General features: G+C 45.4%; 1 protein-coding gene across 1 annotated transcript; it reads left to right on the top strand.

Annotated features, from left to right (window-relative positions):
* The first annotated feature begins 4,390 nt into the window (after window positions 1-4,390).
* Window positions 4,391-22,056, top strand: LOC142558214 (uncharacterized). Its single transcript, XM_075670371.1, has 3 exons — window positions 4,391-4,600; window positions 6,941-7,125; window positions 21,928-22,056. Exons 1-3 carry the CDS (start codon window positions 4,480-4,482, stop codon window positions 21,961-21,963), a joined length of 342 nt encoding a protein of 113 aa, XP_075526486.1. The 5' UTR covers window positions 4,391-4,479; the 3' UTR covers window positions 21,964-22,056.
* The last annotated feature ends 217 nt before the right edge of the window (window positions 22,057-22,273 follow it).

Here is a 22,273-nt window from a genome sequence, read left to right on the forward strand (position 1 = left end):
CCGCGCACGCGTCTGGCGAGCAGCCATACGACCGCGATTTCCAGGCTTTCGTCCAACGAGCGGCGGAGTTGCGGAATACCGCAAGCCGGCGTGTGGCGGTTAATGCAGAGGAGGCCGTTACCTCAACCCACGGATGCTTTTCGTCCCGGCGTCTGGGAGATGGATACGAGAACTGCCCGCAAGCTCCATGTCAGGCCATTCGCTACCAAACGCGGCCGCATATCCAGCACTGGGGGTATGCGTCGACGATATAGAGAAGCTCAGAGCTCTTCTGGGGACTGCAGCTGAACGTACGGCGTTGCCTTATTGCCATGCGCCAGTCGTACTGCTGTCCTGGACCGAGACACCCCTTCGAGGCCTCGGCAGCACCATGACGCTTGTCGGGGCGCTTGAACTTCAGCTCCATATTGAAGCCGCCGTTCCCATCATGGAGGACTTGCCCACCGACCTAATTCTGGGAGCCGATTATCTAATCTCTGGCCAAAGCCAGCTCACCATCGACGGTGGCGCAGCAAATCTTCGTCCCTTGGCCTCGAGACTTCGATCGGCTCAGGATTCTCAAGCGCCCGAGACCGCTTCTCAACCACAGCAGACGTTGACAGGGCCGTCGCGCACATCATTGATTAGGCACAGTGAGGTACCGGCTACTGAAGAATTAGCCGTGCTACCATTTCTGGCTCCCGATGGGTCCTCGGACTATGGACTTCCCGTGCGGGCCAGAACTGCCTAATCAGGCCTGCAAGAGACAACGGATTTCGGCCTAGACGCAGCCCTCTCCTGTTTGGAACAAACCACATCCCGGGGCGCCAACGACAGCGCCCTTGCAGTCGCCCATGACATGACCAAGAATCGCCCTTTATTCCATCACCGGACATGCATTGTTGCCTTTACAAACTCATATGCTTTTCTCATAGGAAAGGCCAACAGTCCCACGTGCGACACATGTAACATCGACGAGACGCTCGCACACATTATCTGTGTCTGCCCGCGATACAATGCTGAGAGACAAGTGATGTGCGGAGTACTGGACCAGTTGAACAATCGTCCACTTTCAGAACTAAAAGCTTTAGGCCAATGCTCCGAAAGAACAACCGCGTTGAAGGCCTTACTCGCGCTATTAAGGTTCTTGCGGTCTACGGGGCTTCACGACAGACTCTAAGAATACCGCCCCCTACTGCTCTGTAGTGTACGCGCTTTGTTCGTGCTTGTCTCCCTTTCTTTCTATCCTCTCCTTCCACTCTGTTTCTCTTTTCATCCCCCTTAACCCTTCCCCCTGCGCAGGGTAGCCAACCGGAACTACCTCTGGTTAACCTCCCTGCCTTTCTCTGCATTATTTTCTCTCTTCTCTCTTCGGCAGCACGCGGCAGTTCGCCGAGTTTGTGTGATTCGAGCGCATTGGCGAAGCTTTATTCTTCTGCGGCAACGCTGCGACGATGCACAGGACGATTGAGCAGACGGCCTCACTGTTTGCACGGTACGGCAGTACGGCCGGCTGCTCTTCCATGTCCAGGATCTCCTGCCGAGTTTTGTCAATGGCGACCATGCCAAAACAGCCAATGCCGCCTCCAGAGCCATCTTCGGCAACTTTCGATCCCGAAATCTATCCTCCACAACGTAGCGGAGTGTGATGAAGAAGAGGAGGGGCACTTGCGCTCGGGCGCTTGCACGGCGGCGCGAGAGATGTAAACGGACCTTTGTGCGGATCACCGGCTGTCTGTGTCTTTACAACCTCCATATTTATGTAGGCCCAAAATAGTACAACGATCAGCGAAGTGCATTCGGAGCCCAAGAAAGCCTAAAGAGTACACACAGCAGCAAAAAAAAACAATACTATCATACTTAATTATAACAAGTATACAAATATAGCTGGAACCACATTCCAAAATTAAGATAATTTTTCCCCATCACCAGCATCCAATACAGGACGAAGGCCTCTCCCAGTGATCTACAATGGTACCTGTCTTACGCCAGCTGCTTGCAACCTGCACGTGCAAATTTCCTAATTTCACCACTCCACACAATTTTCCGCCATCCACGACTTCACATTCCTTCCCTTACTACCCATTCCGTAACTCTAGTGTTCCAATTCTCATGTCATCAATCAGATACTTGAGCAATCTGCAGAGTACACTCAACTTGGCGATATGTCTTTAATAGATTATGAAAATACATTTGATTCAGTAGAAATATCACTAGTCATGGAGGCATCGCGCAATCAAAGAGTACAGGAGGCATACCTGAATATTTTGGGAAATACATACTAATAGTCCGCAGCTACCTTGTTCCTCCACATGTAGAGAGAGAGAGAGAGAGAGAGAGGTATTTATTATGATAGAAAAGCTGAAAGGTCGGCCTGAATCAATGCTCTGACCTGCTACTCGGCGTTGGGGGAAGGGAATAGCGTGTAGACAGAAAGAATAGAGACGATGCTGATTATGAGGATGAAGATGGTGGTGAAAATTACTTATCAAGAAAGGCGTCAGGCTAAAAAAGACGCAATCTCTGTAATGCTATTGACTGCTTGCTTAGAAGAACGATACAAGCTATTAGACTGGGAAGACTTAGGAGTGAGGATCAGCGGCAACTATCTCGATAACCTTTGTATAGCAGATGACACTGTCCTGTTAAGCAACACTGCGGATGAATCGCAACAAATGATCGAGGACTTTTACCAGTAAAATGTAAGAGTAGGGTTAAATATGCAAAAGACAAAGATATTGCTCAATAGCCTAGCAGGGGAACAAATTTTCCTGATCGCCAGGCAACCTCCAGAGTATGTACTAGAGTATATTTATCTAAGTCAATTACTCACACGCGACACTGATCATCAGAAGAAAATTTACAAAAGAATAAAAAAAGGTTGCAGTGCATACGCCATGTATTGCAAAAATCAGACAGAACTTGCCACTGTCATTGAAACGAAAAGTTTTGCATTCTACCGGTGATAACATAAGTGGCAAAAAATTGGAGTGTAATGAAGAAAGCAAAAAAAAAGCGATGAATAAAGAGAGGGAGAGAGCGATGGGGATCAGAGGGCAAACGGGGTTGGCCGTTATTCTAGTTGATATTAAGATAAAGAAATAGAGCTGGGCAGGCCAGTGAGGCGTAGGGCGAATAGCCAGAGGTCAATTCTAAGTACCAATTGAAAAAAACTATTTCAAAGCTAGCAATGCACAGCAGTGCAAAAGAAAGAGCCCAGTGTTTTTTATTGTTATTAGTTACTTGTCATTAAGACTTCCGAGTGAATCCTGGTGCTTAAGAAACATTATTTCAGCCCGTTAGCCCTAGGCAATGGATAAGTAAGACTAAAAGTTTTGATGACGTCGAAACTGTTTGCCAACGGCAATAAATGTTGTCGTTTCTTTTTTTATTGCGTTACTGGTTCTGCCTGCTAACTTCAAGTTTATGATGCTCAGTGGCAATGTACGCGCATACGACAGTTCTGCCATTCCGCAAGCATAAGGCACCAAAAATAACGTACAGCGCGAAAGACAAGGACTGCGAAGACGACATACACAGCGACACAGTGACATAAACGACGACATACACAACTTACATCTCATGGAATGAACAATATTACATACAAAGGAATAGTGTTTGTATAGGATCATGTCTGGCGCCCGTACTAAGTGATATTTATCTAGCTCATCATGATCGCAATATTCATGGTCACCTAGCCTCGTCCCCTGTTGTCAAAGTGTGCAGTTTTGTGGACGACTACCTGATATTTATTGATTGCACTAATCCCGCTTTTGAGCCTGCTGTGCCTGAAGTCTTGGAGCTCTTTAAGAAAGAGCTGGAGCCTCTAGAACTTACGCATGAGGTCCCCACTGATGACTAAAAAAAAAAAAAACAGCGCTGTGTATGTCGTCTTCGCAGTCCTTGTCTTTCGCGCTGTACGTTATTTTTGATCATGAATTACCAACTAGCTCAAGCAACCACCCTAGTTCACTTCATAATGCACCAGTTTCCGTCGTACACTTCAAAGTAACAAGGGGCAAAATTTTGACTTTTCAGTGATATCCTTACAGGAAACGAAGACTTTTAGACCTAAAAAGAATGCGTCAGGGCCGTATTCGCTTTTATTTGTGTATTCGCTTTTCTCTGCGTAAATTTTAAAAAGGACAGACAGAAAAGCAATTGGCACAGCTTCGCAATCTCTCTAAGAGACATAGCAGCTAGCCTGAGCTGGTCATCACTGTCTTTATTAGCAGTGGAGGCTACATAAACGCAGCAATACAAAGTACTACATAGAGTGAACCGTGGCAGCGGTGTGCATGCATTCCGAGTCATGAGTAGAAGTCAATCAGCCAATCTCCCGCGGTCGTCAGGGCGCTGACGTGAGACGCGGAAGCCCGTTGGCCGGCCAGTCAGCGAGCCAGTCAGCGAGGCATCTGTCCAACGAACGCCAGCTGGCAATCAGGCCGCTCGTCAGACAGCGTGAGCCAACGACCGCCGTTAGCAACGGTGCCTCCGAGAATGACAGCTACGACGAGCTTCGCCAGCCTCTCCGTCGCCGGTGCCTGTAACGTGTTGGCCCTGGTCCTGCTGCTGTTGCTACCGCTGCAATGTGTGCCGGGATCTCAGGCGTCTTCGCTTGGTGAGCAAGCATTCGCCTCGCCAGATTCTCGTTGCTTGCTTGCATAAGTCAACGACGCAAATTGCGGTACGGGTAAAATACAAGTCACTGGAAGCCTCAAAAGACTGGAGTTCGTCGAACGCAAAAAAAAAAAAAAAATCGGGGAAGAAATGTTGATATTGTTGTTCATATTTTCAAGTTCACGTTTATTTATTTTTTTCAGTTTCAGTTTAATATTCTTTAAATACAATGAATGGGTAAGAGACAATATACAGACGAGGGTCCCAAAGTCGAAGACTGCAACGGGGCGGGGCCCTCGATTGTTGTTAATCGCACGTATGTAAGTGCAAGGAAAAGACGGGGAATGCGGGAGATGGAAATTCAAGACGATGAGCAAAACGTGAACAAGGTGAATGCAGCAGCCAAAGTTTCGACAAGTAGACTTGTCTTCTTGTCGAAACGTTGGCTCCTGCATTCACCTGGTTCACGTTTTGCTCAACGTATGTAAGTGGGCATACATACATACTTTATGGAGTATCAGGAAATCACAAAAGTGAAAGCTGTCAGGGGAACCTTCTATTATCAGAGCATACGTACAAGCATTAGTGCAGGAAGCAATAATGGTGCTGGCTTGAAATTTTAAAAAAATGCAGCCTGGTGAAGAAAAAAGATGAAGAATTCATATATTTTATAAGCCACTTGCTCACATTTTTTTAAAAACACACATTTCTATTAGGCCTGTAAAATGTAAGCATTCCTCTTGTTCCATTCTATTTCTTTTTTATCACTTACAGTTCATTGTCGGTATAACACTGATAACGTGGGCGGAGCGCCCTGCACTTTGACCATTAATGAACCGCAAGAGAGGGTAGCATTTAGTCAGAATCGTTACGTTATCGCGGCCTTGATCGCCATTTACTGATGCTTTAGATGACAAGCGGAACATGGCAAGCGCAAAAAATCGCAGTGTTCAACTAATCAACAGTGTGCTGCAAGTTAACTTCTGAATTATTACATTAAGGGCATAAAGAACGGTAATATAAATGTTTAATGCTTTTCGTCGCACATTCCGGAGTCAGATATCTAGAATATGAATCTAACTTCCACAATATTGCTAATTTAATATGTGACTTGAATTGCGGCATATGACCAAAAGTTAACAACTAAACAAACTAACTCGTGAAACTTTGTCACTTTGCGAACCTAGCATCGTGATTTGTCATCCAAATATTGCAAACAAATTTTAGTTTTCCCACCAGAAAGGTGAAGGCTGCGTAATGTTTCACGTGCGAGTTTTTTTTTTTTTTTTAATAGAAAACTCGCCGCACACCCGTAACCATTGACCATTGCGCTTCATTCGGCGAAACGGCCTTCGTTAAAATGTTATGATGTGAAAATATTTCCCATTTCAAATTATAACTAAGTAGTTTTCGCCATTAAATTCGTATTCCATTCGATAATTCACTGATTAAAGTTACTGAGTATCTGTCTGTGTTCAAAGATAGGAGATGCTAACACTTATAGGAATACTATGGCAGAGAGAGAGAGAGAGAGAGTAATGTAGGAATGCAGGGATGTTAACCAGTCAATAGTCTGGTTGGCTACCCTACGCTGGGGGAAGGGAGAAGGGGAAGCGAAAGAAGAGAGAGAGAGAAGGTGTAGATACGTGTACGGACAGCACTTGAGTTAAAGCCGCTCGCGCAAACCAGAAGTTCTGAGAAAGCACAAAAGTGCCTTCACTGCCTTCTGAGCCGATGATCGGTCGGGACGGTGCTCTAGTACTGTCTGTTCACTCAGGGGACGATCATCTAATTTCCTCAATGTGTTAGACAAAGATTGTCTTTGTGCTTGAAATTGAGGACAATGGCCCAATAAGTGGTGGAAAGGCCGACGCAAGACTTTTGCGAACGATTGAAGTGCCGGAAAGCAGAGGTTGCCTTGCAGGAACACTAGTTCCTGTACGAACGAATAGAATAGAACGAATAGAAGTTTTGCGAATTTTCTTGCTCTCATGAAATGAGAATTCCTTGCTTTTTATTTACACACGAGCACGTTGCCGCTATTTAGGCAACGTACTGTATTACTTGGGTAGTCTCACCCTATTTAGATTCTGCATTTTAAGGTCATTTTTGCTTTCTTTTGAGTATCTTTATTCAATTTTATTCCGAAAATTAACTATTAGAACCCCCAAAGAGAATGCAAAACTTGAAGAAAGGCAGTTTTCAAATTTTCGCGCTGTTTCGCGACGTAAGCGGCGGGCGTTACATTATGTCGGCCACACCTCAACAGATAACGCGCGCAGGTCGGATGTTCTCCATGGTCTCCGCGAAACCCCTCGAATTTATCGTAACGGTTTTTCAGCCGACATGGAGATGGATTACGCACACAGCCACTGCAGGAAGATCGACCTGCCGCACATCTATCGGAAGCCCGGCGAGCCCGTCTACTTCTCCATGGAAGGCTCGTACGACCACTTCTACTACTGCAAAGAGCAGAGGGCCACGCGCGTCGACTGCACTCCCGACCTCGTGGACCAGATTTGCACGGTGCGTACGTACATTTAAATCAATGAGTCAATCAAGGGCCCTCAATCAGTTATTCAATCAGTCAGTTAACAAATCAAAGTCTTTTAACAGCACTTCCAGCCTTTTTCACGTACTCCCTGTGCGTCCCGATTCACCGCGTATAATCTTTGTTCCAAACAAGTGATTTCAAAGCTCGCATGGCGTGGCCATGCATGCTCGGTTGTGTCCTCCGGGTCTGACGGTCTGACCCAGTCTCGAGAGAGAGAGAGAGAGCATGTATTTGTGTGCCGGCGTGCTTGCGCGTGAGTATACTTGAGTGTGTGTGCCTTTGTGTACGCGTGTGTGTGCATGTGTATGTGCGTTTATAAGCGTGTGTATGCACGCGCGCGAGTGAGTGAGCAACCGAACATGAACGCGTGTTCGTACTCCGCTTGTTTCACGAGTCACCGAGCTCACTGGCAACGATCTCATGATATTCGGGCCATTCAGGAACGTGAAACGAAGTTTCGCTCTGTGCTTCATTACTGATAGCTCGTGTGCAACGCTGGAGCTAGGCAAAAGGTGAGGACTGGTGCAATGTAAGGAATCCCTTCGTTTGACCAATTCCTTTTTTACCGGTCATCATTCGCAGTCGGCATATCTCTTTGATGCCAAGGGTGCATGAAGCGGCACTCCAACCACTGACAAAGCAGGGAAAGTAATAGCATTGGAATAGACTTATTAAATTATCCTGGCCTATGTCATCCAAATGATCACCACCACCCGTTAATATAAATCTTGCAAACTCACTTTACGTAAAGACTTTTCCCTTGCTGTAAAATACTGTTTTGTAAACTTCATAGTGAGAGCTTACCGATAAAGACATGGTTACAATAAGAGAGTACGTTCATGTCCTCTGTGAACTGCCGTCTCTATGACGTGCCATAGACACTAGAACATAGTTTTATTAGCTGTAAAGGCGGCGCTCTGTTTTTAGATGCTCTCCGACACCAAATACAAGACTTCGACGTCGATCGAGCCGTCGCTGTAGCCCAGTGGCTACACTGTCAGACTGCTGATCCTCCAGGTAGCGGGTGTCGTCCTTGTTGCGGCGGCCACATTTTAATAGAGGCAAAGTACAAAAACCGCACGCGTGTTTCGATTTGCTGCACACCAAAGTATTTAAAACGCCAAAACTCAGGTACGCCAGGTACACCAAATAATCGAAATTATTCCCGAGTTTCCCACTATGGCATGCCTCATAATCAAATCGTGCTTCTGACGCGTAAAATTTTTTGTACGTCAATCTTAATATTGTCCAATATCTGTTACCATTCACTGACGATAATGTGGCATTCGGTAGGTTTCTTCTCATGTAAATGCCCAATTTGGGGAAAACACCAATGATGGATTATCATGTCAAACCGATCTTCCCTTCAAAGTTGTGTTTCACTCAAATGGCTGTATAGCTAAAATGTATTTATAGTGAAGCTGACTGATGGTGAGGATAGACCCCTCAACAAGATCGGGTACCAATCTGGTTAAAAACCAGATTGGTACCCGATCTTGTTGAGGGGTCTATCCTCACCATCCTCCTAGAACTCTATTTGCATTTTAATAGAATCATTTACACTGCAATGATGAATAAAAATCATTTCCACTGAAATTATGAACAGTGCTTGTGAAAGCGCCTCTTTTGTATTTGTGTGACTGCCATATTGCCCGCCATTCTGAAGTATGCAGATCTGGTGATTCTTGTATTGCATTATTGCATTCGTCATTGGCAGGCGTGTATCCAAGATATTTTTTTTTTCAGAGGGGGCCAAGGTTTCATTATTTCCTGTTAAGTTTTTCATGCTTGGTGCATAAGAATACAATTATTACCGTGAGCAAACGATTGGTCTGCCTGAAGGCGTGTGCCATCCTGTACTTGTCTGGGGCGCGCGTTCGGAGGTTATGCGCGTTTGTTCATAGGTGACGTGCCAGGCATAAAAAGGAGCAGGGCGCTGGCTCGAAAAATTTCGGGAAGCCCGGTAGCCCCCCCTTTCCCTCCCCCCATGGCTAATCAGGTGTTGTTCTTTTTACTAGTTAATGTAATAAATACCACGTTAGAGAAAAAAAGATTACAATTCTATTTTTCAACCAAACTGAGTCATCACAGGGACTTGCGGCCGATGAATGTCATAGGAACAGTGAAAGTAGTTACAAAAATTCGCAGTTCCGCCGGAAAGGCGAAGCGCCGATTGCGATAGCAAATCAGTAGAGAGCTGTACAAAGTAAGGATAGTAGCTTTATCGGCCGTGTAAACTTGTAAACATTCGCTTACTAACTAAATCAACAATGATAGAATGTGTAAGCGTGACTCACCGAAGACGTAGAAAGAAACAGACACACGGAGACAGTGCTGTCTTTGTGTGCCTACTTCCTTCTACGTCCTTGTTCAGTCGCGCTTACACATTCTATCATGGATTCAAACCAACCAGCCCGTTAACGTATGTTCACTAAATTAACCAGCACGGTGTCACGCGCGCACAGGCAAACATGAACACATATCGCTCGATGACAGCGGAAATTGTCTGTGAAAACGCTGCAGTTAGGAATCGGGGCAGCACCTGCCAGCCAATTGATCTTCGTGCATCTGTCGCTTCGACGCTTACGAAACAGCGAAAGCACAGCGCATACGAAGCTACCGGTACTACGTGCACTCTGCAGACATCGCAGATCGCTCTGAAGATGAGGCCCGCGCGGGCGCACACTTTAGCCACGTTGCAGACCGCTTTCAAGACACACGAAGGCCGGGAACGCGTCCCTGCGGCGTCCGCCTTGGTGGACACCGTAGTAAATAAGGCCAACGCCGTAGTAGACGCCGCGGTTGTGTCCACTCTAGAACATCGAGGCACCGTAGCTGCGCCGGAGAAGAACGCCGCCTCCTCCCTCGTCTCACCCTTCTGCCTCGAGCGCTACAGGAGAGGGCACGCATGCGGACGGCATTCCTCGCTCGCGCGCGCGAGATTGAACCGCGTTCGCCGGCTCACCTTCACACGCTTTCACTCACACGAAACCTTAAGGCGACGGCAGAAATTTGCCTGGAGTGTCCATGTAATTGCTATCGCTATAAAGATTTTCAAATATATGACATTTAAATGTGTATTCGCTCATTGAGGATAAGTACATTCCGAGATCATGAACTAGGAGGTAAGGAAATATTTGTTTAGGCCAGAAGTGTATGACAATGAGCTGCTCACTGAACAATGCTCGGGGAAGCAATTAAACAGCATGAACAAGAAACTGTGCTGTTACTAGTGAATAAATATTTACAATAGCAATTTGACCCGCCGAGCGTTGATGCACAAGCAAGAGTATCACCGGCACACATCAGCACCGACCCGCATCAGCAGACCTTTGAAGGAAAGTGTGACGACAGGGTAACTTCTTCGGAAGCGTCAATCGCATTAAGGGTAACTTGAATGCTTGAGTTAGCTTCATTCGTATGTTAGTAAGACTACGATATGAATGGACAAAAAATATAAATAAGTCGAAAGACAGGTAGCTTTGCTGCGGAAGAAGACAGCACTCTGTTCCAGACGACGAAGAAACCGAAAGCAAATGAAAAATAAAGAAAAAGAAACAGAGGCGAACTGGTTTGAGGACGGAAAGGAATCTACCTGCACGATACGCGGTGCACGATGGCACGCTGCAGGGAGGTATGCGAAAGCGATTAGAGATGCCGACATGACCAGCGTTCAGATGCACTTCTGCGGTCCGATCGGAAGAAACCGCGGTGGTGCTGCAAGGGCCAATAAAGGTCCACCGCGAATGGAAATGTGTTGCCATGGGGCAACCCCTTGAGGGCTATCATCATCCGTCTCACTTACGCATGATTCAGTAGCCGGAGAGTGCTGCCAGAGGTTTCTTTCACCCACCCGTGTGCCTCGAACCTCACTTCGAATAAGATCAAGGGCCATTATGGAAAAAAAGTAACAATAATAAAAGAGGCGGGGAAGCGGAGTGACTTTTTCTTTTCCTTAAATCGTTCTGAGTTAAGTTAACGCCCAGAAGAAAAATTGAGGGGATTCACTTAGTATTTACGAGTACGGCGTGGGCAGCTGTAACTCCGAACTTTGTGCGCAGGCTGCCGATTTTTCGCACCCATCCGCGCCTAACAGACCCGGGAAGAAACCAACGCGGAATGACTGCGTGTGCCCGCTACGGAGTTGACGCTGTTCATCGTTTGACCTGTGCAGCTCCCACTCTGCCCAGCGTCAAGGCGTTTAGATCTTCTATACGTCTCTAAACCGTGGCAGCAGTACTAAAGGTTTGCCTATAGCACCCTTTCCCACTTCCCAGAAACAACGACACAAGGGCGTCTGTCCATTCCGACGAAGCTGCAAACTCTGCACTTTATTGTGCGCACTTAAAGCTGTCCGAATTCTTCTCTCGGTTACATATTCCGGCTCGAAATTTTGCCCATTCGCTTTACATTCTCCTTCACGTGTCGTTTGCTGTTCCTAAAGCACATCTGATGCTTAATGTTGCCTGAACGCTTTTTGTTGTTGTTGGTGGTGGTGGTGCCGTTCTTGTTGTTTTTCTTACTGTTCTTTCTAATTATTATTCTTAAAGGAAGCTTGTCGCGTCAACATGCGTGGGAGGCCCCTCTCGGTTCCTTTGTGGACGCGCAACCCTCGACAACATGCCGTCCACGAGCGTATGACTTATGCTCAGGAAAGCAGTCATTCAGTGCGCAGAAGAAAATAGGGCCACGTTTCCGGAGTGCTTAGACTACAGCTATACGAGAGACAAAACATTTCTGTAGATTTACGGGCGTGCTACATCAAAGCACGTTAGACAATACGCGTCCGTTATGACACGTGAATGTTTGAAACACGTCTCTATCATGAAAAAAAAAACATGCGTACGGCCAATTGATTGCTGCGTCGGCAACTATACTCGCAGACAACTTTGTGCTGAAGGATTGAAAAGCGGGCGAGTTGGAATCATTCATTGATCGGCAGCGCACACACAAACGAAACACGAGAAAGAAGACAGGACGAGCGCTGGTCTAACAACCGAGAAAGAAATGTCAGACCAGTGCTTGGCCTGTCTTCTTTCTCGTGTTTAATTTGTGTGTGCGCTGCCCAATAATCGGCAACTTTCTGTGTCAATAAAGCGAAAACTACAGCGGCGAAGGGGGCACAAGTATAAGACAATATAGAGGGTTCCTGCAAGTACAGTAAAAGGAACAGACAGGACAATGCTGGTGTTGTACAGGACATCGCTGGTGTCCAGCGTTGTCCTGTCCGTTCCTTTTACTTGTGTTCGCGTCTGTGCTTGGTAGAGCCCCTTATACTATCACCGTGCACCAAGTGGCTCAAGAAACCACACTACAGCTATAACAGTACTCCTGAAAAAAGGTTCACATTTCCATCCGCGTTAGCTTAAGTTAGAGAAGGTAAAACATAAACATATCATTTAAAACAACAGAAGAAGACAAAATATATCCCTGACTGCTAAATTGCACTTGCTTTAATGCTTGTCAACTCTGCATTTGGGAAAATGCGGAACCATCACACGTGAAAGTTACGCTGACTCAGTCTCTGTTGCAAGAAACCAAAAGCGCTGTCAAAGGCAACTTACGCCAATCACCTAAAAAGAAACACGACTGCGCGACCTCGATGCAAAGCGCGTTCTTCAGGAGCTCACTCTCCGAAGGTTACTTTTTCCTACAAAAACAGCGGTAACATAGCGCGATATTACAAGAAAAAATCAAATGTAATCTGCGCTGTTCAGTTTCTGAACCAAAGAAGGTGAACGCACAAACTGCGACAGGCGAGTTTCTGAAGAACACTGTGTATTGTTTTAGGGCTACAAAGCAGTTACTAAATGCAACACTGCTGGTTGATGATATGCTACTTCAGTGTTCTCGCTTTAGGAAGCATACAACACGTGCAAGAACGCACGCGTTTGTCTGATTTATAGCCCGGATTGTTCGTTCTCGAGTCTCACGGCTCCGCTTTCTTTGTTATTGCACTCCTCGTTAATTATTTATGCATCACGAGTTCATTCTTTCATAAGCTCTTCCTTGGTAGAGGCTGTAACGTTCTGTCTTTACAACCAAGGAGAAAACGCACAATTTCTTTCACAAGGGCAGTCACTGCCACCACGGTAGACCGTTCAAAACAAACACTGTTAGAAAATGAAGCAAGTCACTGACCGAAGTCAACATAAAAAAAATACGTTTAGGGATCCGTACGGATCCCTTGTTCACAATGGAATGTCGGCTAAATTAAGCACAAGGTTCCTAAGTATCATTCAGCATATGGCGCAAAGTTCGGGACTACACGCTGTTAAGAGTGCCAGATGATCTATTGATTGTGCTATTTGTCGTTTGAATTATTAGTGATTCGAGATTGAGCCTCGTTGTCAAGTTTTTCTGTGGCCACAGTACACGCGTTTTCTAAGTTTACCTCGTGACCCGTCCTCTCGGTATGCTCTGCGAGGCCATTTGTCACTGTATGGCTTTTGGCGACATCATCCTTGTGTTCTTTGAGACGCCTGCAGAAATTTTCGCTTTCGCCAATATACAACAATTCGCAATCAGCGCATGGAATCTTGTATACGATCTCCAGGAAAACGTGCCCGAAGGAGAGGATCCTTCACGTTCATCCGGTCAGCTTGCTTGCTGGCACATGCGCGATTTCTACACCGTGTTCCTTAAAACAGGAGCTAGGAATTCGCTAACGCATCGAACATACGGGACAGCAGCGCACTTCTGTCTCGATGCTTAAGCGCCCATGGCTTGCCTGCAAACATGCTGATTACTCATCAGGAACTTCGTTGTCCTCCGAATAAAATGCTTCGGGTACCCGTTCCTCGTTAGGTCCTCTTCAATTATCCGAAGCTCCTATTGCAGGCTGCTTGCATCAGAACAGGTAGGGAGGGCCCGTTCAACTAGCTAACGAATCACTGAGCGTTTGTGGGCTGTCGGATGAAATGGCTCGAAACCACTGCGTCCAAGAAAGGGAGGCAACCGTCTTTTTATTCTTCCACAGTAAACTTGATGGAAGGCTCGACGCCATTTAGGCAATCGAGGAAATGTTGCACGTTATTTTTGTCTATGACACAGAAGCAATCGACAACGTATCTCAAGATTACCTTATGTCTCCCAACCCGCCGTGGTTGCTCAGTGGCTATGGTGTCAGGCTGCTGAGCACGAGGTCGCGGGATCGAATCCCGGCCACGGCGGCCGCATTTCGATGGGGGCGGAATGCGAAAACACCCGTGTACTTAGATTTAGGTGCACGTTAAGGAACCCCAGGTTGTCGAAATTTCTGGAGTCCTCCACTACGGCGTGCCTCATAATCAGAAAGTGGTTTTGGCACGTAAAACCCCATAATTTTTTATCTTATGTCTAGGCTGAAAAGATTCCAAGACCTCGGCTTCAAATGGGGCTTCGATCGACAGGCTTGCAGTCGTGACTGAAATAGACGCTCCCATTGCGGAACCAAAATATTCCCAGTAGAATGCGCGATTGTACGAGAAATACGTGTTGGACAAGCAAAACTGCAATAAGGCGCGCACAGCTCTGTGACGTCCAACCACGTGCGACCCTGCAGTGTCGGGTCGTCGTGAACCAAGCGTCTGGAAGTTTCGACGGCGAGTTCAACCAGAACGCTGGTGAAAAGGGAGCACACGTCGACTAACACGAGTAGTGAAACTTGTGTCATCCGACGTGTGCTTCGGATATTGAACTTCGGAGGTACATCAGCATAACGTTCCCTGTATCTTCAGAAAACTCGGTGGTATAGTTCTAGTAAATTCTACGGCAACTAATTTGCTGCAAGGAACGCAATGAACTAACCTCTTGAATCTTAGTGCGCAGAACTCCTGTAAATTCTTTTTTCTTTCCTTGTAATTTAAATTCTCTGGCACGTTTACTTTAATTGCTCAGGGCAGCGGGCAATCTTCCGACGCGATTCATAAAGTACGCTTCTAATGTTCTGAAACGGATCAGAAAGTGCTTTTCTGCAAAGGCTACATTAAGTAAGAAAGTTCAAAGTTTCGTCGTAAATCACCGACGACATGCTCCCCGCACACATGCAAATTTCATCAAGGTGTCACATTTAGTTCTTCCAGGATAGCGGGCAACCAAAGTACGCGCTTCCTATTACGCCGTAATTAGAAAGAAAGCGATGATTTAGTAATGACTTCCAAAACTGCTAATCAACCCAGAAACTTTACACTTTCAATCCTTATCTCCATAAACATGTCCCCAATTCTGTGCAAATATATAATTACTGCCATTTTCAGTTGTATCAGGGCCAGCGGGGAAATCTTTGCATGCGTTTCATGTGATGCCTATGAACGGGTACAACACGAGTTCTCAGCAATTTTTAATGAGCCCCTGATTAGTCCACCCTCTTCAAAAAATGCTCACACATTACCTTTGACATGGCCACCAAATATTCAAACATCCCCTTCAATTATAATACCGGTGAATGTTTTAATTCTCCTTGTATTGCCGGAACACACGCATATGATCTTGTCGAGCTCCTCTAGTCGAACTAACAGCTTCGTTGTGAAACTGGCGCACGTTGTAGCATTCATGACACTGTACAGAACTAGCAAAAGCAAGCCGCCTTCTTGGTGTCTATACGACGATGGCACACAAACGCTGAGCCCAGAAGCGACCAAGGAGGTTAAAGAAAAACTGCTGGAGTGGAAGCCCCCATAGCTTCTTACAAGAAAAGGTGAAGTCAATGCTTCCCCCTCCTTCACCTGAAGTAGTGCCTTGTCGGGTAATCTCCGCTTACAGACTAAGTGATTTGGCTCTTTTATTGCAATGATAAGCTAATTAGAAAACAAGAGTTGGTTGTTCTCAACAAAAAAAAAATAAATTCTGAATATTGATCACGTTCTACGCAACTGTATGCCAGGATATTCAAATTCACACTAAAACCATCAATACAAAGATACTCGTAGATAAGTATCTGTCAGGTAATATAAGCCATGACTAGTGAAGGAGGTTGATAAATTCTTGGGAAGTGTGCGAAAAGCGCTTGTTCACCATCTTTTATCGTTTATATATAGTTTTATTGTTCTCTACACCTACAACATGCGATAAATGTAACGACACCTTAGATCTTAGTCATATGCTCTGGCGCTGCCCCGCGTTACGCAGCGGAGCAGAGTGTCGTAACAAGGACAACACTGAAGAGCGGTGGGATGCAGCTCTACGCAGTCTCACATTTTAAGAACAGCTATGGGCAGTCCAACAGGCCCGCGCGACGCGGCCGAAAGGCTTAGCCTTTCGGTCCCAATGTGGGAGCGGCCCCTTTCGGGCTAGGAAACTAGCATGACCTAATTGACCGCAACATAGTTTTTGCATCCGTCCATCGTGCACTTCCTGTGGGGCGTCACCTTCGGGACACCGTTTCCACTCCAGCAGTTGTCCTTTAACGTTTTTGGAAGCCATGCTTTCTGTTCGTCGTTTGACGGGCGTGCCTTAAGTGCGGACGGCCCGCTTTTTCATGCCGATATCTACTTCTCGTTCATCGTTATCCGGCGAGGCCACTGACGTCAGAATCCCTGTCACCTAATGCGTCGCTATTTTGAGAATCATCGCGTCTTCACTTTCGCCCTTACGTTCTTATTCGCAAAGTCACTTGTCCCTGATCACATCTGGACTGAAAGGTCAGAGAATCGCTTTGTCATTTACGCTTTGCAGCAGCAGTGGAGTTGCAGCAGACGACGAGAGGGCAGTAGATGGGTACACGAGAATGACGTGACATAGGAACGCAAAAAAATCATCTGAGGATGCGTATATTATTGCTTTCGTAGCGGACATTACCTCTCAGCAGCAGTTAAAACTAGCTAAAGAAAGCAGAGAAGGGTCCGATGTGAGAACTAACGCTGATATGGAAACGTTTGCCCGCACGGAAAAAAAAGGAAAAGAAAGGGTAACTTCTCGAACGACGCCTTTTCTTTGACATTTTTCTTCACGGACACGACGGGGCGTCGTCTGCTAAAATAGAAAAAAAGAAATAAAGAAAAGGCAAACAAAACACAATTTTTCGCTGTGTTGCTGGGCGAAAAACTAGCGTTAGCAAAATTGTGATAACACTATCAAGACAATGTGTAGACTGTTGATAAATGCTTTACGAGTGCGCGATCGCAAATATTAATGCGTAAGAATTCTTTGGCAAGTACCCCCGCAAAATATTTCCATCACACGAGAAGTTTAGTGCCTTGTATCTGCACAAAAATGTGTAATTAGCGAAAACATTTGATCGTTATATTAGTGTAAATGTAGATAATTGGTAGCTTTATAAGCGATAAGGAACGACTAAAACAAAAAGAAAAAAGATGATCAGAGAGGATACCCATATGATCAGATTTATGCATAGCCGTAGGGATACATAGGGCTCCATATACCATGCATGAAGAAGCCTATAGTAGGCGTGAGCCAACGGAAGTTTAAGGTTGGACCAACCTAAAATTTGGGAGCCGCCAACTTAAATTTGTGGAGTTTCTGCGTACTTTTTGACAGTGAGGCCTCACGTAAGTGATCATACCCAGTCCATACTTAGCTTAAACATTAGTCAGAAATCGACGTGCAAATATCGTGTTTGCCGCTGCACACTTTTTAATTTACCTTTTAGGAGTTTCTAAGCAGCTTGTCAGATTCAATACGCATGCGCTCTCTTTTTCCGCGTGACTCATTTTCCTGTCATGGCAAAAAGTGCGCTGCAACCTCCATGCCCTTTTGTCCTGCATATTTGCCGATTGATGTGGTTTAACGTCTGATAGCAACATACTAGCTCTGACAGTTGTATCGATAATAAAGATTGATTGATTGATTGATTGATTGATTGATTGATTGATTGATTGATTGATTGATTGATTGATTGATTGATTGATTGATTGATTGATTGATTGATTGATTGATTGATTGATTGATTGATTGATTTGCTGACTGGCTCACTGGCAGACTCTGTGGTGGGAAGTTTCGGAAATATTTTAACCAACTGTGGTTATTTAAGGTGTACTTCGAAGCACGGTACAATTAAATCTTGGCATCCCGTCCACATCCGAATGCGGCTACAGCTATCGCGAATCGAACTCTCGACCTACGATATGTTTGTCAGCGCAGCGTGCAGTCGCTACAGTGCAGAGAATAACGCTTTATCAGATGAACTTGGTCCCTAGAATGTCGGAGTTCAAGAAGACCGCTTTGCGTTTTTTTTTAAACTGGTCCTTTTAAATATGGGGAGTGTAAAAAGAGTATTCCTAGGCCAAACGCCGCTAACAAGCCTATCTTATAAAGTTCACATTCTACACACTCCCAAATAGTTGCTTGAAGAAATGCTACACGCACCTCTTAGAAATTTCGCAGATGTATGTACATACTTAATAGAGAATACCCAAAAATGTTCAAGATTAACAACATTCTCATCATAATTACGCATAAAAAAATCGAGAAAAAGAAAGTTCAGCTTGCATGTGCAACACATGTCGGCCATACACCCACAGCGCAATTTCGAAAGCCTGTGCTCCAAATGCGAAGCACGAGGACCTACAAAAAGCTCCTCCTTCCCGCAACCCCTACTCCCGTTGAGGCAAGTTAGTTTGCCACATCGAGTAAAAGTTCTCCCTCGAGGCAGCATCGAAACATCACTGTAAAGTACAAAATTCCGTTATGTGCTGAAACATACGCCTTCTCCATTAACTGGAAATGTTTCAAACATAACGGCGTTACGCGATTCGACGGTGCGCACAGCCGGTCTGCGACTTACTCCAAGAAGTGTAGTAAAAAAAATAGCCTAAAGCGCGTTACCTTAGCCTAACCTAGATGGCTGTCATCGTTGCTCGTATGCTATAGGACCATCCAACTCCATAAATCTGCTTTTTCTCGTTTCGGCGTACAGTCTGGCTTCAAACTCATGTTATCAGCAGCTGCCTAGTTCTGTCACCGCTCTCTCGTTCCAGTAATATTTTAAATGCGGTGGCACAGAAGAACATGGCGCGAGTTTATACGCAAGCCGCGTAATCACGGCGGCAGACAATTTTTTTTTCTCATAGTATTCATAACACGTGGACGCCTTCAGGCGGCGCCAGCAATTCCTTTCCCCATAAAACGAATACATACATACTAAATGTACAAGAGGACAGTACTGCGCAAAAGAAAAATAATATCAACTAATGTATTTTTAATGACACAATCATCGAGGGACACTCTTGTTTCTTGCGCAGCATTTCCGGTTAACCTCCTGAGACGACCGGGGACGAAATTCAAAATAAATCAGAAAAAATAGTACAGTAAAAAAACCGTGGGTTTCATTACAGATATATCAGAGCATAAGCTTAGTTACAAGTTGAGTTACTGAAGTGTCTGGAATACATGGAATTAATTAGACATCACTGATAACCGCCCACCAAAGCACCGCATCATAGATTTTAGCGACCCGCCACGTGAGCACGGCTTCGGCGAAATTCCTGGAAACTTGGATGTAGAAAGCAGAAGTAATGACGTCGCTAATGACGTCACACATAACGTGTCACGATATTTAACCGACTAACTACAGGAAAACAGTTGCCTCGCCTACACAACATCTGCATAGCAGAGTGGTTGTGACGTCACTCCCTCCTCTAGCTTCTCTCCCGGCGCTCACCTGCTCGCTCACTCGCTCGCCCGCAACAGCTGCGCGCGCGCGCTGGTTACATGCGCTCGTGACACACAGCGCACAGTGTGCGTGCGTGCGTGCGTGTGTGTGTGTGTGTGTGTGTGTGTGTGTGTGTGTGTGTGTGTGTGTGTGTGTGTGCGTGTGCGTGTGCGTGTGCGTGTGTGTGTGTGTGTGTGTGTGTGTGTGTGTGTGTGTGTCCAGATTATACCCAGAATATAAGCTAAGCCCATAGAGGTACGCCGAACGAGAACTCACAAAATAATTCACATAAGACAGACTGGAACATAATGTCGACTCCCATAGATACACTTAACACAGAAAACGCAAAATCAGGTGACAGAAAGAAGGCTCTAGTACCTGATGGTACTGAAATGCATATGGATAGAGCTGATTCATTTGTGGGACTGTCCCGCCATATGTCACGGTACAGAGATGTTATAGTACACGCCTTAGTGTGCTTCATCTTAGTGATTTCGTGCCTTAGTGCTGTCACATATTTTGTCCCCTTAGTTATTGTAGCCGCTGCTGTGGTGAACAATTAAAACCCCGTGACCTCGTGCTGACAACCGAAAATCATGTCTGTTGAAACACCACAGCGATAGCGAATACAAACTGCGATTGCGTTTCAGACACGAAAGCTTACATGTGGAGCAACTGCTTTGTCGCATAGAGTATAAGGAATGATCGCATGCCTGTATCAAAATATGTTGTTGAGATGATATTACGTGTGTAGGAACACCTTTTCTTCTCATAAGAACCTCTGCGAGTGCTAAAAGGTAAAAAAAAAAGTCACGCACGTTCATCGAACAGCAGTAGCGGATAACAAGCGCGCGGTCTCGTCGCCGGTAAAGCTCTGTGTGCCATTCACAGAGAAGTACGGCACATATCTATAAATACATTTACGCCTTCTTTACGGTTTGTGCCACAGTGACACATATCCACTGTGAGCTTCGCCATGAATACGCAAATATGCAGTCGCCGAAGAATGAGGCAGGCCAAATTCAGTATAAGAAAAATATAAATAAGTCGTTAAATATCATGCGCTATTCCAATACGAGATCTGAGTGATTTAGACATAATTATGAGCCGACGTTATACGAGCAGGTTTTGCGATTTCATTGATTGTTTTATTCCACAGAACACAGGTGCGCCTACTGGCACTACTCTGCCGGTCAACATTCAGAGCTGTACAGGGTTTCCCAACTATCACGCAGCAAGATATAAGAATATGCAAATACCACGTAGCTCGACAGAACCAAGGTAATGCTGTTTCTCGTCGCTTGAGATACTCAGATTATTTCTTTGCTTGCATTCCGCCTAACTGCATAATGAGCCTTAATTAATTAATCAACTTCTCGAATATTATAATGAGATGGAAAGTGTCAATGACAAAACTGCAGAGCAGCATAAAAAACTCCCAGCACAGCTTTCTGTTGCTCAGTACGGGCCATGTAGAAGTGTTTCTACGACACTTCGCGTGAATGCGCGCGAAATTCGACGAGCGGCCAGTCGCGCGGCATCTTGTCTGCATTCGCGGGCTCCTTCCACGCTCGGAAAAACACTTTCATGTAGCGCGTATTGAGAAACAGAAGTCTGTATCTGGAGTTTTTCGTGCTGCTCTACTCTTTTCTCATTGACACTTTTCATCTCATAATATTTGAGAAGTTTATTAATCGGGAGAGCAGATAGTTGGGCTAGTTGATTGAAATGCATACTGAAAAAGTTTGTGCGGAGACACGAGAAATGCCGAGAAAGGAGTTTCGCGGCATTTTTTCGAGGCATTGTCCTCGCGTCTCCACCCAAATATTTTCAGTATTGATTAATTAATTCAGGGTAATTATGTAATCAGGCGGAATACAAAAAAAAAAGTAATCTGGGTATCTCAAGCGACGACAAACAGCATTACCTTGGTTCTTTCTAGCTATGTGGCATATCTGCACATTTTTACATCTTGGTGCGTGATAGTTGAGAGACCCTGTAGATAAGTAGTCTATTCGGCGACAAATACAAGTACTTAAACCAGACCACGAGGGTGTAGCTTAATACAGCTTCGCTTTAAGCCGTTCAGCCGTGATGCTTACCATTCCCAAATGCAGGTGGTGAAAAGCGATATTGAGAAAAGCTTGCCGAAAATAAATGTGTTTTTCGTTTTGTTTACTTGCAGATGCTCGCAAAAAAGAGATTTGAAGAATCCTTTTGAAATAAGGAATGTGGATTTTGCGGACTCTTCTTGAAGGTCTCTTTGTCATCAGACCTTAAAATCTATTATAGAATAAAAGCCTGGCTACAACCACCTGCGCATGAGTTATTGCATATAAGACTGTCCCTAATTTCAACTACACATCTTGCACAGCCGTGTACTGGAGTGCATCGCTGTGAACACAAAGCGTTGAACTTGTAGGTTCGACATGACGCGATACCAACGCTAGCGCACTGTAAAACTAAACGATGACGCCATAACACGGCGCTGAACTAACAACGGAGCCTCTATTCTGGACAAATGTTCCCAT

This window comes from Dermacentor variabilis, chromosome 9 (assembly GCF_050947875.1).
Source record: "Dermacentor variabilis isolate Ectoservices chromosome 9, ASM5094787v1, whole genome shotgun sequence".
Lineage (NCBI taxonomy): Eukaryota > Metazoa > Arthropoda > Arachnida > Ixodida > Ixodidae > Dermacentor > Dermacentor variabilis.